The following is a 15,290-nucleotide window of genomic DNA, read 5'->3' as shown; positions in this document are numbered from 1 at the left end:
CGTGTTAACAATTACCATGGATTTATTAAAAGCATTTATTAAAAACACGCAAAGGTACAGCTTGTCCGCATGAATTTCAAAATTTAGCGAAGGAGAGGGCAATAAATCAACCCGAGCTGTTTAGTTTCAAGAGTTTATTTTAAAGTTTATTCTCTCAAAATGTATTTGACATTTCTTGTTAACATTTTTGGGATATTTTACATAGCTAGAGAGTACAAAATGCAGATTAAAAACCACTGAACAGAAAAGGCAAGGTAAGGACGGAGTGGAGGATTAAACAAAGTGGATGGAGGTGACAGAGCAGGAAGTGTCAGAGTCACTGCTGCCGACACGGTGACCAGTAAAAACAAGACTGAATACATGTGATGAGTTTCCCTTAACTAAACTGGACTACTGGTACTGGCAGGACAGATGTGATGTTCTTATCGCCTTCTGCTGTATTTCTTGTTTAAACCGCCGCAAGAAGCTCTCTGATTCATTAACTATTCTGACCCTTTGTGAATAATCTAAACTGGATCATCATGATGCTACCACATTTTCCTCATGAGCTGAACAGCCTCGTTTCTCTTCCTACACCCAATTCCATCCTGTTACTGAGGTCACTTGATTGTAGGTTAGGGATGGAGCCACGCAGTTCAAGGCAAGATGGCAGTGGGAGTGTGTGTGTGTGTGTTTGTGTGTGTGTGAGAGAGAGCCACCATCCTGGTGACAAAATGTCTATGAATGCTCTTCTGTACGCACTCTGTGTTCCCTGTATGTGTTTATCGGTTAAAGTTTCTTGTTCTGCAATGGCTTTACTGTCAGTTGTACCAAATTCTCACTTCCTTCTTTTGTCCCTTACATTCACATTGAAGACACTTTCCCTCAGCTTCCTGCTGCTGCTGCTGCTGTGTGACCCTCAGCTTAGATGAAGACTGTGCCTGGTCCTGTCGTGTGGTATGGAAAAGCTGTCAAGATTCATCCGACCCTCAGCTTGTCCTGGACTTTGGCTGGCTTAGAAGTTTTGGAATAATGATCCAGGTGATTTTTTTCTTTTTTTTTTTAACAAGAGCACCTGGTGTTAAACTCTAGTTGGCTGTTATGTGACACTCAATGTTTCTGGTAAATTAATTTAAAAAAAAAATTCTAGTTTGTGAGGCTGGAGGGATGTTTCATAAAGTCAGATTATTGGTTGGTAAAATGTTATTGGTAAAATAAAGCTCTCTTTAAATATCACTTAAATAAAATAAGAAATAGACACCCAGAAATCCTTAAAAATGCAAGAGGCGGAGTGCCAGTCTCAAGCTATTTCAACAAAATTTTCATCATATGGAGGCTGTTATTCCTCTACATTACTTAACATTACATACTGATAGAGAAGTTTAGTTTGTAAAAATGCCAATTATTATTGCCGTGCTATAAAATAATTTACCCAGTATCTTTCATCTACACATGAATTTTTTAGTTTACGGCAGTAGTTCTGCTCACTTTCGCTGTAAACATTTTGCTTTAAACGATATGTTTATTCACTTTGAATTAACATTAAAGGTGTCTTCGGGGTCCACACTTTCTCAGCAATGCCTGCTTTTCTGAGCTGTCTCTATGAAACACCCCTCACAGAATACATCTCGGTGTGTGTGTGTGTGTGTGTGTGTTTCTAAACAGCCAAAGTTAAAGACAAATAAGGCAGGTCAAGTTGGTCTTGATTGACGGTTCAAGAATGTCACAATAGCACCATATCAAACTAATGTAAAACATACTTCATGCATCTGTAGATATATAATCTGTATAGTAATTTTATATGTTAATGAATAGATATGAAATATAGGATTCAATACACAAGTGTTGAATATATTTCAAGTTCACAGAAATAACTACTGCCACTTTTCAGCCCGACTGATCTATATTCAGAACTGACTGACTGTACGTCGTCAGTTCAAATCTCAACAGTCAAACTCTTCTCAGTGCATAGAGGATTTAGTTTTGCATGCCTGCAATTAACACTTGGTGTGTGTATGTGTGTGTATGTGTGTGCCTGCATGCGCACCATACAGCGCTGCACCAAGTCTTTACACTGCATTTACAAAGCTTCTAAAAAGCTGTCAAATTCACTCTGGTTCTGTGAGTAGCGTTCAGCAGTCCAAATTCAAACAGCACAGTATTACAGTTCACAACCATTGTGTAAGGCAGATTAGTAAAAGTACTCTGTGGTACTTTTCACCCTGTCATCGTCATTACAGGCGTTCATATCGTTCACAGCTATATCAAAGCATGCCATACTGAAGTGAAACTTGCAGCGAAAGTGATAAAAAGAAAAAAAGTTGTAGAAACATTCTTTGGTTGCGTGTGAAAGGAGCATTCCTGTGCTTTAATTCAACGCTTTGAATTTGGCATTTGTTAAAAAGAACACAAAGGAAAACAAAAAGTGGACTTCAGCAAAGATACACTTGCTTAAATACAGGCAAAAGAGTGATGGCTTTAACCTAAACTATAATATTCATTTTAAGCATCGCAAAATAATGTAAAAAAAAAAAAAAAATTAGTGATAAAAAGCTCGCTCTGACTGATTGTACACAAATACTACTTTCTCTTTCAAAGCCCCCCAACCCCTGCCTTCCCATCTTCTTTTACTTCTTCTTGGCAAACTTGAACTTCTTCTCCTTGTCTTTCTTGGCAGAGCTGGGCTCAGGCAGGGCAGCTGAGGAGGAGGAGGAGGAAGGAGCGGGCAGGGTGTGGGCTTTGGCCCCCGAGGGCCCCGACGCCTCCTCCGTTGGCAGGAGCTGAACGGCCTTCTCCATGGCTTGGCTCCAACGCTGGACCTCCTCCTGAAATCAAACACAAAAGTACGCGCACACACACACACACACACACACACACTGGCTTACAAAGGGAAGTCCACCTCCAGAAGGGCAGTGAGCGGTTTTGTCTCATGTTCTGTTCGAGTAAGTGAAGTAGTAGTGAAGTAGTAGACGTGGCCTCGCAGTTAACGATGAAACCTCAGATATGCTGTTTGTCAGGCTAAATCAGGGTAACATAGATGAGAACCTCGCTGTGAGTGAATTTATTTAGTAAAACTTGAGGAGCTCTATAGGGTAAATCTCTCGCTAGCTGATGGTGAAACAGAAAGACACATGAATAACCTCATTAAGGTCAGCTACTTATAGAAATAACCTTGCCGGATGACTTAGAAAGGGAAAGACACTTCAGACCGAAGCAGCTTATAAAATGAAAAATGTATGAACGGTATGCAGCATTACACCCCGTGACCGCTGCTTTACATAAGGTCAAAGATTATACAAGCCCACAACACGCTGCCTCATGTGAATCATGAGAAGCCGTTAGAACTTATTTATTGTTTATGTCTGGGCGGATCAGAACTCACCTCGTCTTTACACTGGAACAGATATTCACTGCCGTCGCCAAGACTGCGAGAGGGAAAAGAAAGTTACGTTGAACTTTAGTGTTTGGAAAAAGTTGTTGTTTTATACTTTTTATGTTTTTAACATAAGAGTTAAATAAAGAGTAAACTAGTTTCCCCAGCAATATAAGCAGCTGAGCTTTAACTAACCACAATATATGGACAAAAGTATTGGAACACCTCACAATTACACCAACAGGGACTTTAATAACATCACATTCTAAATACAGAGACAGCTTCACAACTAAAACAGCTTCCACTCTTCTGTGAAGCCTTTCCACAACACTTTTGAGTGTTTCTGTGGGAATTTTTGCCCATTCATGCAGTAGAGCATTTGTGAGCTCAGACACTGATGTTGGACCAAAAGGCCTGGCTCACGATGGGGTTGAGGTCAGGACTCTGTGTGGGCCAGTCAAGTTCCTCCACACCAAACTCATCCAAGCATGTCTTTATGGAGCTTTGCTTTGTGCACTGGGGCACAGTCATGCTGGAATGGAAAAGGGCCTTCAACAGACTGACTGCTACAAAGTTGGAAGCATAGCATTGTCCAAAATGTCTTTGTATGATGAAGCATTAAGATTTCCCTTCAGTGGAAGTCAGGAGCTGAGCCCAAACCCTGATAAGCAGCCCCATACGACACTTGAATTCAGTAATAAAGAGGTGTGTCCCAATACTTTTGTCAATATGGTGTAAGTAATTAAGATGCTTAAAATGCGTAAACATGTTATCTCATCTGTTTAACACAGAAAACACAAGAGATAGTTTGGCACATATTCTCCCATAAAACCACACCGGATCCTCTTATTTATCTCACGGTAAGAAGACTTTACAAAAGTAGTCCTTTAATAGTCAGACAATTCTGAATTACAGTTGACAGGATTCTCACCGCAGTTTAGAGACGTGCTTCTCCCAGCTGGCATTGCTGAGGGACAAGGGGTCCTCGCCGTGATACGTCACTCCGTGGCTAAAACTCTTGGCATCCTTATAGGCTGAGAGCTGACCGGGCTTCAGCACGCAGTACAAGCTGTTCCACGACCTGAGAGGACGAGGAGAGGAAGGAAATGGAGGGACTCGATCACTTCAGGTAGCTGATTTCTGGCAATAATGCAGAATCGATTCAATTTAATCAAGAAGAGCCCAGGAAGGTCATCTGTCAAGACAGCACACTCGGTGTCGAGGTGAAACAAAACGTTCTGGGTTGCTTGTGAATTAAGAAATTGATTTATAGGAGCAGGAACAAAGCTACTCATCATCTTCAAACCACACAGGGGGCTAAAACAGAGGGAAGTACTTTTAACCTAAGAAGTTAAAAATGTTAATCGGTTGCTAATTTTTTTGTGTGCAGAAAAAAAAAAAAGTCAAAAGTCAAAATCAGAGAAACTAAATGAGCTTTTAAGCTGTGGATGTACGGCAGCTACATTTTCCAGTGTCAGATTTTCATTAGCTCCCTGTTGAACTGTGCATGTCTAAAAAATTTGCATAATAATTCAATTCACATGTGCAAGTTCTCACTCATAAGTGAGTAAGTCTATAATTAATACTCTTCTGAGCACATATCCATATTGGAAAACATCTAACTGGTGCACAGATGGGCCTTATTTTTCATTCTTGCTGCATAACATGCATGTTTCATGTGCGTGAATGCTGTAGCTGTAGATTTCTAGATGTTTTATTTTAATTCAAGGCCATTGGTTTCCTTTCATTTCTTTCCAATACGAACATATATTAGAAAAGTCTTGAAACTTGCTTGAGTTGTTAAATCCATCACGGAGAAAATGAACTCTGCATTCATTTTTGTTGTATTGCTTTTGCAGATTGATTGAAAAAGTCTGAGTGCAATATGTGAGCTAACTTGAAAAATAATGCAGGCTTGACGTTCACTGTGATGGATGAAAGAAGGTGAGCCATTTTTCAAGGATGCTAATGGATTTTCCTAACATACAGAAATTAATGGGACCAAGTGAATGGCTGGAATGGAAAATGGAGTGATGTAAAGACCACGTTACGTGTAGTAAAAGGGCTAAAAATGCAAAACCCGTACAGCGGCCCTTTTGCTTTTATCTACCTATTTGAAGCCCTCTTTCCCGAGCCCTCCATGTCGTGTTTGCGGCTCAGCATGCCCTCCTGCAGCACAGTCTGGGCTCTGAGCGGCTCCATGGGCATGGTGGCAGCCTTCTCCGGATCTTTTGGGATCACTATTGAGACAGAAGGCTCCAGCTCCAGAGAAGCGCTCTCTCTGATTTCTGACTCTATGGGAACGGTGGTATCACCGGCCGTCCCCTCCAGCAGACCCGAACTGGGCTCAACTGCACCAGAGCCAGACTGGAGGAGGAAGGAGGAGGAAAAAAAAAAACAGGAGAAAAATCACAGATAAATCAAGCAGCATGTTTGAAGTGTGCCTTCATGCTCAAAGAGGGTTCTCAGCAGAGTCAAATGTAGTGTGTTTTAGAATAAGAAGGTCAAGAACCTCTTTAAAGCACTGGATTTTGCGAGAAAACAGCATAGAAGAGAGCCTTGATTTTCGTTTTTAAAAAGGTTCAGTTTCCTAAGCAGAAGTGGCAGCACGATGAAGTACAGAGGAATGGAAGCTGAGTGAGTGGAGCTACTGACCGGAGTCTGTTCCTCAATGGTGTAAAGCTGTGAGGATTCTTCCACAAAGCCGGTGTCTTCTCTCCTGTTGGAGACAGGGCAGCATAGGGTCAGCTTTCAAGAGCAGCGGGTGAAGAACAATGTGTTTGTGTGTGGGTGTGAAAATATATTAGAGAGAGAGAGAGAGCATTGGCAGTGTATGTAGGACTGAAGAAGACCGCAATGCCCATAATGAAGGAAGACATCACCCAGTGTGACAGAGCGGCTCGTTCATTTTTTATTTTTAATAGTTTTTAGAAAGCAATGTAGGTCTGTGCCACAGAGGAGTAAGCCAGGCTTTACACAGACAGTACTCATCAATAGGATCAGTTCATTGTTGGTTTGGATGTGCTGACGGTAAGAAAGCCTTAGTGATGGTTGTTGTCAAATTCTTCTGTTTGTCTGCTCTTTTGGGGCCAATAGTGCACGTCCAGGGTACAGTATGGTCTGCATGTGGGCTTGTGTGTACCTGCTGTCCTTATCTGAATGCTGCTCGTCTTTCATCAACTGCTCTATTTCCTGCTGCTGCCTCCTCAGCTCCAGCAACTCCAGCTGCAACACAGTGGTGAACTGGAATCAGCAGCTAGTCCATTATTTGCTTCAGTTTCGACATTATATAGTATTTGTTGTTTAATGTTGGATATTTTCTGATGAGACCACAGCACTTATCCAATTTTCAGCAGCTGTAATGAGTCACGTTTTTGTTTTCTCACCGTTGTGAAGCGCTCCAGGGCAGAGAAGCGCTCTTCCCAGGTGGCGGTGGATTTCTCAAAGGCCTCGTGTCTCTTGAGGAGTTTCTCCACCTCGTCCACGGTGTAGCCCAGGTCCTGACTGGTCACGTAGGGCTCCTGAGCGACCAGCCAGGCCTCCGCCACTGAGGCGTCCCGCGCAAACTGACACACCTCCAACACTGCGGGCAGTCAAGACGGCATTGTGAGTTTTTATGATGTGGTGTCTATCTTACAGTAACATCATCTTCAAACAACCTTCAATTTCTTTAACATTTAATGGGTATTATTATTAATTGAACTGGACTGTTCATATAGTCACATTGTGGGGACTTTGACTAATATTAGATTTAGCTTACATTAAGGCTGGATTATGTGGAAATTTTGGAAGGACATTTAAAGAAGATTCATCTGCTTTTTCTGTTGTCTTGCATAAAGCAGCATTTTCTCTACACTTAAAATGGCCAAATATGGAGGCTTATAAAACAGAGAAGCATACTGAAAACATATATATCATTTTTAAGTTTAGGTGGAGGAATGACATTGTCTTAGAGAAAACACGCACAGTTTTAGCTCACAGAAACACTATCATCACTGAGCTTTGGCATCAGTTGGTCATATGGATTTTGGTGTCGACTCGTGAAGGTAATAACGTATGTACAGGATTTGTTTTCAGGTTGGACGTTAGTGTGTTTTTACTCACAGAGTCGGAGCCTGTCCCATCTGTCGTTCCACTTGAACATCATCTCCTTCCTTTTCTCCTTCAGCTGCACCAGCTTCTCCTTGATCTGCCACGAGCAGTCATACAGTCGCAGTTACATGTCAGCACTATTAAACAACTCAGCCCCAAGTCCGGCTATTATCTTCTAAGAATTAGTATTGTGAAGTAATTACCCACACGTTAAATTCAGGCCTGGGTCAACTGCTTATTTAAATTCTTTTGGCTTTTCTGTTTCTAATTAGTGCTTGCTTTATAGCCTCCCTGATGAGAGCGTGATGAGCGGAATTTTTTCCTTTCGTGGTGATCCAATTGGTTCCATTGTGCCAGACAAGAACAATCACTCCCAGAAAAGTAATTAAATCTAATGAAAGCAGCGATCTGAGGCCCAGCTGAGGATGAAAAGAAGCGGTCTTTGCTGCTGAGGCCTTACCTCAGCAGAGTCTCGGTGCTTGCGGGTCAGCAGGGCCTTGCCGAGGTCTATGCAGTCAGTGAATTTCGCTCCCCGGGCTTCAATCTCTGAGCGGATCCCCTGGTGGTACTTCTGCAGGAGCTCCACGGATGAGACATCCCTAATGTAGGACAGGGAGGGATGTGAAGTGATCACAGGTAATCCAAGAAGTTTATCTACCTCTGTTGGTAGGGACCGGAACTGCACGACCAGGCTACGACAAGTTTACAGTGTACTTTATCTAATACATATTGTAGTTAAAGGACAGTGAACTTAACATGAGAAAAAAAAACATGAATGTCCAAACTTTTATTGACTACTCAAACTCAAACATTCAAAGGACAAAGGTTTCATTTTTGTTGAATCTTTATAAGATTTCTCTGATTTTTTTCATCTATCATTTTTAAATGAACTTATTTGAGTCATCTTATTGCTTAGCAGATATCATTATTCTGTTTCCATCGACCATCATTTTTTTCTTCTCCGTCCCTTTACTCCCTGTATTTACTGATTTAATTCAGTGGGCCTCCATTTTTGGGTCTTTTTAAACCTTCTTAAACCTAATACTCAAAGGGCAAGGTTTCAGCTTGAATCAGACGTCCCTTTTGAAAAAAGTTTGGAATTTGCAGAAATCAATATCAGTATTAAGATTGAATTTAATGAAGGGATCTAATTTAACTGAGAGGTCCTTGTCCAGGGCGTGCTCACCTGGGTTTCTCCTGAGTCTCTATCTGCTGGATGATGCTGTCCATCCAGGCCATCAGGTCTCGCACCATGGTGAAAAAGCGGAACTTCTCTGCAGTGTCCACCAGTTGTGCCCTGCGGCCGTCGCAAGCGTCCAGCAGGCCCTTCCAGGCCTCCACCACCTCTCGCTCTGTGGCCTTGATGCTGTCCGCTCTGGGCCCTGCATACTGGGCATGGAGACGTGAAGCCGTCTCCTGGAACTGTCGGACCTGGAGGGAGGAGAATCGAGAGTCAAATTGTTGACGTGAATTAAACATTTTAATCTCCGAGGATCGTTTGTCTGGGCTCATCTTAAATCAGAATGAGCGTGATTTTGTTTAAAAAGTCAATCATGGTCCAATGTGCATCTTACGTGATGAGTGATACACATGGAAATTTCTGAAGTGCACATACAATTGAGAACAGACTTTACACTAAAGTGATCTAGATGTCTGGTATTTTAACTTTGAAATAAATAATGCATTCATATATTCTGGTTTTACCACTGAAGGAGAAGGTGAATCTTTAACTAGGTAATTTTTAAATTCTTAAAACATGCCTTTAGGACTTACATCATGAGATCATAAGATGAACTCTCTGATTAACAAGTATTTTAACGGCAAGGGAATATTTTGTACATCATCTGGGCACTGAGGTTATGACAGTTTGACAGTCCGCATAAAAAATTGATGTGGTTACTATTCCAAATGCTTAGCTAACTATGCTCATGTTTAAATTTAACAAACGCAGTATTTATTGATTTTTTTTTAATTACTTTGGGACATATTGGACCCGTGTTGAATGTCAATGTCAATGAAAGTAGAAGAAAAAATAACTCTAGCTCTCCTTTCGGCTGTTTTTTCTCCAACTCTGAGGAAAATATCTGACTCTTTAGCTGCTAAAGCCACTTGGTGTTGGGCAGGTAGTTTTATTAGAGCTTTTATACTGAACTACACAATAAGGTTGTATTCAATTCTACAAGATTGATTAGAGCAGTAAGAGTGAACCGGAACTTTAAAGCTGTCAATGGATGTATGAGTGTTACACACTATGCTATTTATGTTACTATGTTATACTCCTTGTACTTCTTCCTTTATTTTCTTGTTCTTTCACAAATTTGTTGCTTTGTTAATGATTCTATAATTGAGGGCCATAAAACCAAAACAATTAGCTGTAAGATGCTAAAATGCTCCATGTAGCTGAGGGGAAAAAGCAAAGTGGGGTGACAGTTCTCTGTGGGTTCAGGATTGATTCACATTCACATTACATATATCAATCAGACCTATTATTAGTATTAAAATATTGACTGATGCAGATTTTTTTTAAAAAATCTTATCATCCCAGAACAAGGGGATTAAGAGGCTGATAGTAAGTTTTTACTGGGTTTTCACCCTTTGAGAAAACTTTTCACTGTTCCATACATATGGCAGCACTTTCTGCCTCTAGATATGAATCATCAAAGTTTGCCTCTTGGCCGCTGCCTGCTGTGTTTACCTCGGAGCATGCGGGCTGATCCCGCGTCTTGTACCTGTTTGCCTAGAGTGGTGATGTCTCTCTCAAAGGCAGCGTGCATTCTGTGGAAGGATTCGGCTTTGCTGAAGTCCTCTCCCACATCTTCAGGCAGCTCTTTTAGCTTCTCGTGGATCTGAGCCACAAGCTCTTTCCCATCATCAAAGTACCTTAAAAAAGGGGGTCAAACTATCAGTCTCTTTGGCTGTGTGTGTTTTATCATCATATTTATCATTCAGCCGACAGCAATCAATGTAAAGGTGTCATGTTTAGGTTGAATTCTTTGTGACACTGTTATTGCACTCAGATGTGTTCTGATTTGATGTCATTAGTCGCCCCAGACGTCAATATCATTCTAACTTGTCTGGACACGTTATGCTGCCTTACAGGATTAGACATGAAATCTTAATGGCATCAATCCAGATAACTGTCCATTGTTCTGCTCCTGGTCTGGTACATCAATACTGTTTTCCTTACTTGAGCAGTTCGTAAGATGTTGTGAGCAGCTGAGTGCGAGTGTCGATGAGCTCCAGCAGATCAGCCCAGCTCTCATTGATGCCGTCCTTCCACTCTGCCATGGTGGCTGCCTCAGTGTGTCCAGATTCGATTAGCTCGTCTATCGTCTGGTTGACCATGTCCACTCGCTCCTGACCCGCCATCTCCGTCTCCCGTGCAAACTCTCTAAACTTATCCCTCAGAAGCTGAAGGGAAAAGAAAGAAATGTTTTTCAGATTTTTTTGTATGGCATTGTATTGGAGTAAATTAAATTGGTTATGTAACTATGAGTCTATACTAAATAAAAGTGAGGCAATGAAACCAATAAAATGGATAAGAAATACATTTTAACAGGTTTGCTGTTGGTCTAGAGAATTTGACTTTGTGGTCACTCTCGATATCTCCATATGTGCTATAATGTTAATCTTACAAGGTACGATCGCACGTGCGTGCATGTGTCTGCGAGAAAAATACCGTGACGTGGTCCAGGTCCTGGCCCATCTCCTGAGAGGAAGCCACCACATCTCTCTCTGCGATCCAGTGTTCCAGGTCCTCCACCTCTCGACCCAGCAGGAAGTGGTGGTAGGTGTGGTCCAGCTTCTTCCTGCGGTCCTCCGCTAGCTCCTTCAGCCCCGCGTATTGCTTATCCACCTGGCCCTGTCGCCTGATGATCTCCTCACTGCAAATGAAATCCACAGAGAGGATGGGGAAAATGAGGAAAGGGCAATGAGACTGGATTTAGGTTTACTTTAGATGACGCTTGTGATTGGGATACAGAAAATATCACATTTTACATGCTTGTCTCTCTTATCATCCTAAACCATGACTGACTGGATCGACACGAGTGAATTAGCATCCTAACAAGAAGTTCAGATGTTTCCGGGGGTTTTTTTTCTGCATGTTCATCGAGTCATTAAAGCACAAACCCCTCGGGATGGTCCTCAGCAAACATTTTTTGGGCACGGTCGGCCAGCTTCTGAATGGAGTCAGTGTAGTCGTCCACGGCTTGCTTAAGGATCATGTGGCGCTTCAGCATCAGCATGGCACTCTGCTCATCCTGTAGGCATGGAAGAAGAGGAGAATCAGGAAGAATCAGGAAAGGGCAGAAGGAAAAAAAAGAAACCGGAAAACTACACATAAAAGCAAAACAACACTCTCCAAATGAGCTCTCAGTGGAGGGTGCCACTCATAAAAAGCATGTCAACCTAGCTGTAGAAACCCCCAACCATGTAATCACATTAATGCATGCAGTGCCACTTGTTATTTGCACATGATATGCCTTGTTTTGATTTAGACAGTAAGATCTGTCTGTTTCACACATCGGCGGCCGGTTAATCAGCCTGCCTCTTTGTCTGTCACGTGCGGCATTGGCTCCGCCGCTCACCTTGGCCTTTTCATCAGCAATCATGTAAAGCTCCTGCTCGCCTATCCAGGCTTCAGCCTCATCTGCGTCGTTGTAGTACTGCTGGGCCAAGTTGGAGCCGTTCAGCCTCTCCCTGCGCTTGGCCATCTCGTCCTGCAGCCGGGCCCACGCCTCCTCCAGCTCCTTCAGCTGGTCGGTAATCCGCTCTGCCTCCGGTCTGCCCTCTGCGCTGGCGGCTGCCGCCATCCTCCTCCCTCGTTCTAGTACTTCATCGACGCGAGGTTGGTGGCCCTCGATCTCCCTCTGCAATGTCTGATAAACAGAGAAGATTGCAGTGAAGGTACGGCATTACCACACTGCCAATGTGATAGTGTCCAAGTGGCTCTAAACCCCCTGTGCAACTGTTTTCTATCAACATGTAAAATATACATCAAAATATATATTATTTTTGCAACATAGGAAAACATAAATTGAACTAACACTGACCGTGAAATAACCTGCAATCTCTCTGATAATACATGAATAATTTCAACTGTTTTTCAAGCAAGTTAGAGCATTTGCTGCTTTCTTTGAAAAATATAACAGTAAAATTAGTCTTGTCAGTTTTGTACTATTAGTGTTAAAAAAAAATTAAATTAAATTAAAAAAAGAGCGATTAGGCTCCCAGAAAATGTGAGGGGGATTTTATAGACCTTGATCAGAACACTGAAAGTTGCCATTTCCTGTACAGCAAACCACAGACGGGTCCCTCACCTGGTTCTTCTTCAGCAGCATTTGCACAGTCTGAAGATTGTGGCCATGTTCTTGTGACGTTGCCAGGGGAATCCTCTCCTCAATCCAGAGCTGAAGAAGAAACAAAAGATTGTGATTATGAAAAGAGAAAATAGTGGCAACTTGTTTCTTTTGAGAAATAGTTTTACAGATATCAGATGTACTCAGAGTATAAAAAATATTAAGACCATCTCTTTTACACTCAATTTTACCCCTTTTACAAAATGTCTCCAACATCTCAAACAGTCAAAATCCTTCTTTAAGCTCTCTCCTCCAGCTGATTAAAGTGGATTGAGTCAGTGAAACCAATAAAGGATTAAAGCTTTTCACCCAGATTCACCTGAAGAGTCAATTTCATGGAGAGAGCTGGTGGTCTTACTATCTTGCATACTAAGTGTACATACTGTCATAAAAAAAATTCATTTCCAAATGAATAAGTTATCATTTGGGGGGATAAAAACATCTTCTGAAGTTCAGGCTTCAACATTTCTAAAATATTCTAAAGTCCCAAAAGGTGTTATCTTGCTGTCATTCAAAAGCCAACATTAATCCAGCTCCTTTAATAATCCCACAAATGTTCTTTATTCTAATTGTGTGCTATCAATCATTTTGAGAGGGCAGGGAGTTTCGACATTTTAATTCTGCTGTGAAATTGGATCCATGCGTACAAGCTCGTCAGCCAGGTCTCTGTAGAACTGATGGACAGCCTTGGCGGCCTCCACCTTGCCCTTGCGCTGGGCCAGTGGAGTGAGGAGCTGCTGGAAATCCCTCTGCAGGGCCTGCTGCTCGGCCTCTAGCTCCGGCTGGTCCTCCCTGCCTCCGCCGTGCTTCCTGACGGCCTCCTGGAGCTCCTCCAGCTCCCGTGCGCGGTCACGCACCTGATTCTCTGTCATCTGGCACGGGCAGAAGAAAAAGATGAATAGCCTTTCAAGAGCCTAATCAGGATGTAGTGGGGGGTAAACCCACCAAAAGTTAATTTGTCTTTCGCCGTTTATGTGTGAAACTGTGCTTAGCCAGTGTTTTCAGCTACGATATCATGAAACTTTTATCAACACAACACTGACTCTTAATGTAATGTAGAAAATGGTGTTCTTGTTATTCTTATACTCACACAGAGTTGTACCTTCAAGTAAGAATTTGTTATTCTTTCCAAGAAACATAATGCTTTTTCCCCACCAAGATTTAGACTTACAAGGGTTTTGTTTGTTGTGTATAACAGCAGTAAATACAAATACATATGCGACAGATGCTCACTCGCATGAAGATAATCCTCAGAAGCTCATAATCTAAAGTCAAAGCTATAATGTATTTACTCCCATGGTGAGATTTAACTACATATGATGGAAGAAGTGCTTTGTTTTTTGTTTTGTTTATTTTATCCAGAGGAATTGCAGACACAATAAGCACACAAATCTTAAGTGTATATACAGTGTAGGCTACAAAGACACAGACCTGATGCTTCTTAAGCAGGATGTTGGCATTAGTCAGATCTTTCACGTCTTCGTCTCCGCTCTGCAGCTGTTGCTGCAGCTCACTGAGCCACTTCCTCATATCAGCCAGACTCTGGTCGAAAAGCTCAGAGCGGTTGGCGTCAAACAGCAGCCGGGCTTTCTCTTGGGTGGTGGACTCCAGCTGGTCCCACAGCTCGTGGAGTTTGGCCAGACGCTCTTTCACGATGGGCTCGAACTCAGGCTTGGACTGCATGAGCTCGTGACCCTCCTGCACCCGAAGAGACAGAAGAGAAAATGTCAATTGATTTATAAAAATAACAGAAGAGGGATCAGTCAGTAAAGGTAAATGAGATTCACAACTGCAACATTTGTTTAAATTGAAGACAACAAACACCCTCACTTGATCAATAATTATGAATACTTAATACAGAATCTTTTAAAGGCACGGCAATAAGAAGTTAACCTGTATCCTTTTTTTAATTGTTTACGTATCTCTTATTATATGGCAAACATCTGTCAAAACGTTTATGTTTGTATTTAAGTAAATTTATATGTTAAAATACTGTGGATCTTGAACTGTGGATCATCGCCGGTCAGAGGTGTGTGTTTGGATGTCATTTGGGAAAAACCTTTGTTTATATTTTCCAAAGATTGCTATGTGTTCACAAAGACAAGCCTAAGACATGCTTACTTTTCAGCAACCCAATCCAAAATGAAGAATCTCATCAAACTCCTTACGGAAACTAAACACACTCTAAAGACCAATTTGTGATCATGGGTTTTGTTATTAAGATACTCCTATACCCTTCTCTAACACCTGAAATACATGTCACATATGCAGCGTTACCAACCTGGTCTACTTTGTTGAGCCAGTCCTTGTTGGAGGCCAGCTCAGCCATGAAGGCCTGATGCTTCAGCCATTTGCTGTGGAGGTTCCGGGCCTCATCGTACGACGTGTCCTGAGCTGTCAGCATCTTTTCATTGATCCACAGAGTCAGCTAAAGTACAGAGTATGAAGAGGAAGAATGAATATTGAGGATTAGCCCAAAAAAAAAA

At 42.0% G+C, this 15,290-nt stretch overlaps 1 protein-coding gene and 1 long non-coding RNA gene across 3 annotated transcripts in view; one reads left to right on the top strand and one right to left on the bottom strand.

The window, feature by feature from the left end:
- Positions 1 to 119: 119 nt before the first annotated feature.
- The window catches only part of sptb (spectrin, beta, erythrocytic), a 44,292-nt gene continuing 29,121 nt past the window's right edge, over positions 120 to 15,290 (bottom strand). For both annotated transcript variants that reach the window (XM_046412213.1, XM_046412214.1), the window contains 19 exons: positions 15,086 to 15,232; positions 14,236 to 14,502; positions 13,452 to 13,676; positions 12,766 to 12,855; positions 12,034 to 12,324; positions 11,576 to 11,706; positions 11,124 to 11,328; positions 10,632 to 10,855; positions 10,174 to 10,324; positions 8,631 to 8,875; positions 7,905 to 8,043; positions 7,457 to 7,541; positions 6,739 to 6,935; positions 6,495 to 6,577; positions 6,008 to 6,071; positions 5,463 to 5,719; positions 4,284 to 4,433; positions 3,362 to 3,404; positions 120 to 2,804 (listed from right to left, as the gene is read on the bottom strand). In XM_046412213.1, the coding sequence (XP_046268169.1) occupies positions 2,607 to 2,804; positions 3,362 to 3,404; positions 4,284 to 4,433; positions 5,463 to 5,719; positions 6,008 to 6,071; positions 6,495 to 6,577; positions 6,739 to 6,935; positions 7,457 to 7,541; positions 7,905 to 8,043; positions 8,631 to 8,875; positions 10,174 to 10,324; positions 10,632 to 10,855; positions 11,124 to 11,328; positions 11,576 to 11,706; positions 12,034 to 12,324; positions 12,766 to 12,855; positions 13,452 to 13,676; positions 14,236 to 14,502; positions 15,086 to 15,232 (3,192 nt within the window). In that variant the 3' untranslated portion in view covers positions 120 to 2,606. The remainder of the gene's footprint in view (positions 2,805 to 3,361; positions 3,405 to 4,283; positions 4,434 to 5,462; positions 5,720 to 6,007; positions 6,072 to 6,494; positions 6,578 to 6,738; positions 6,936 to 7,456; positions 7,542 to 7,904; positions 8,044 to 8,630; positions 8,876 to 10,173; positions 10,325 to 10,631; positions 10,856 to 11,123; positions 11,329 to 11,575; positions 11,707 to 12,033; positions 12,325 to 12,765; positions 12,856 to 13,451; positions 13,677 to 14,235; positions 14,503 to 15,085; positions 15,233 to 15,290) is intronic.
- Positions 4,346 to 10,994, top strand: LOC124071573. The gene is made up of 3 exons (XR_006845343.1): positions 4,346 to 4,481; positions 6,749 to 6,958; positions 8,620 to 10,994. It is a non-coding gene; the product is annotated as an uncharacterized LOC124071573 (long non-coding RNA).

The sequence above is a fragment of the Scatophagus argus genome, chromosome 15 (assembly GCF_020382885.2).
Source record: "Scatophagus argus isolate fScaArg1 chromosome 15, fScaArg1.pri, whole genome shotgun sequence".
Taxonomy (NCBI): Eukaryota; Metazoa; Chordata; class Actinopteri; family Scatophagidae; genus Scatophagus; species Scatophagus argus.
The sequence above is the reverse complement of the archived record's forward strand: the minus strand, read 5'-3'. Positions and strand labels throughout refer to the sequence as shown.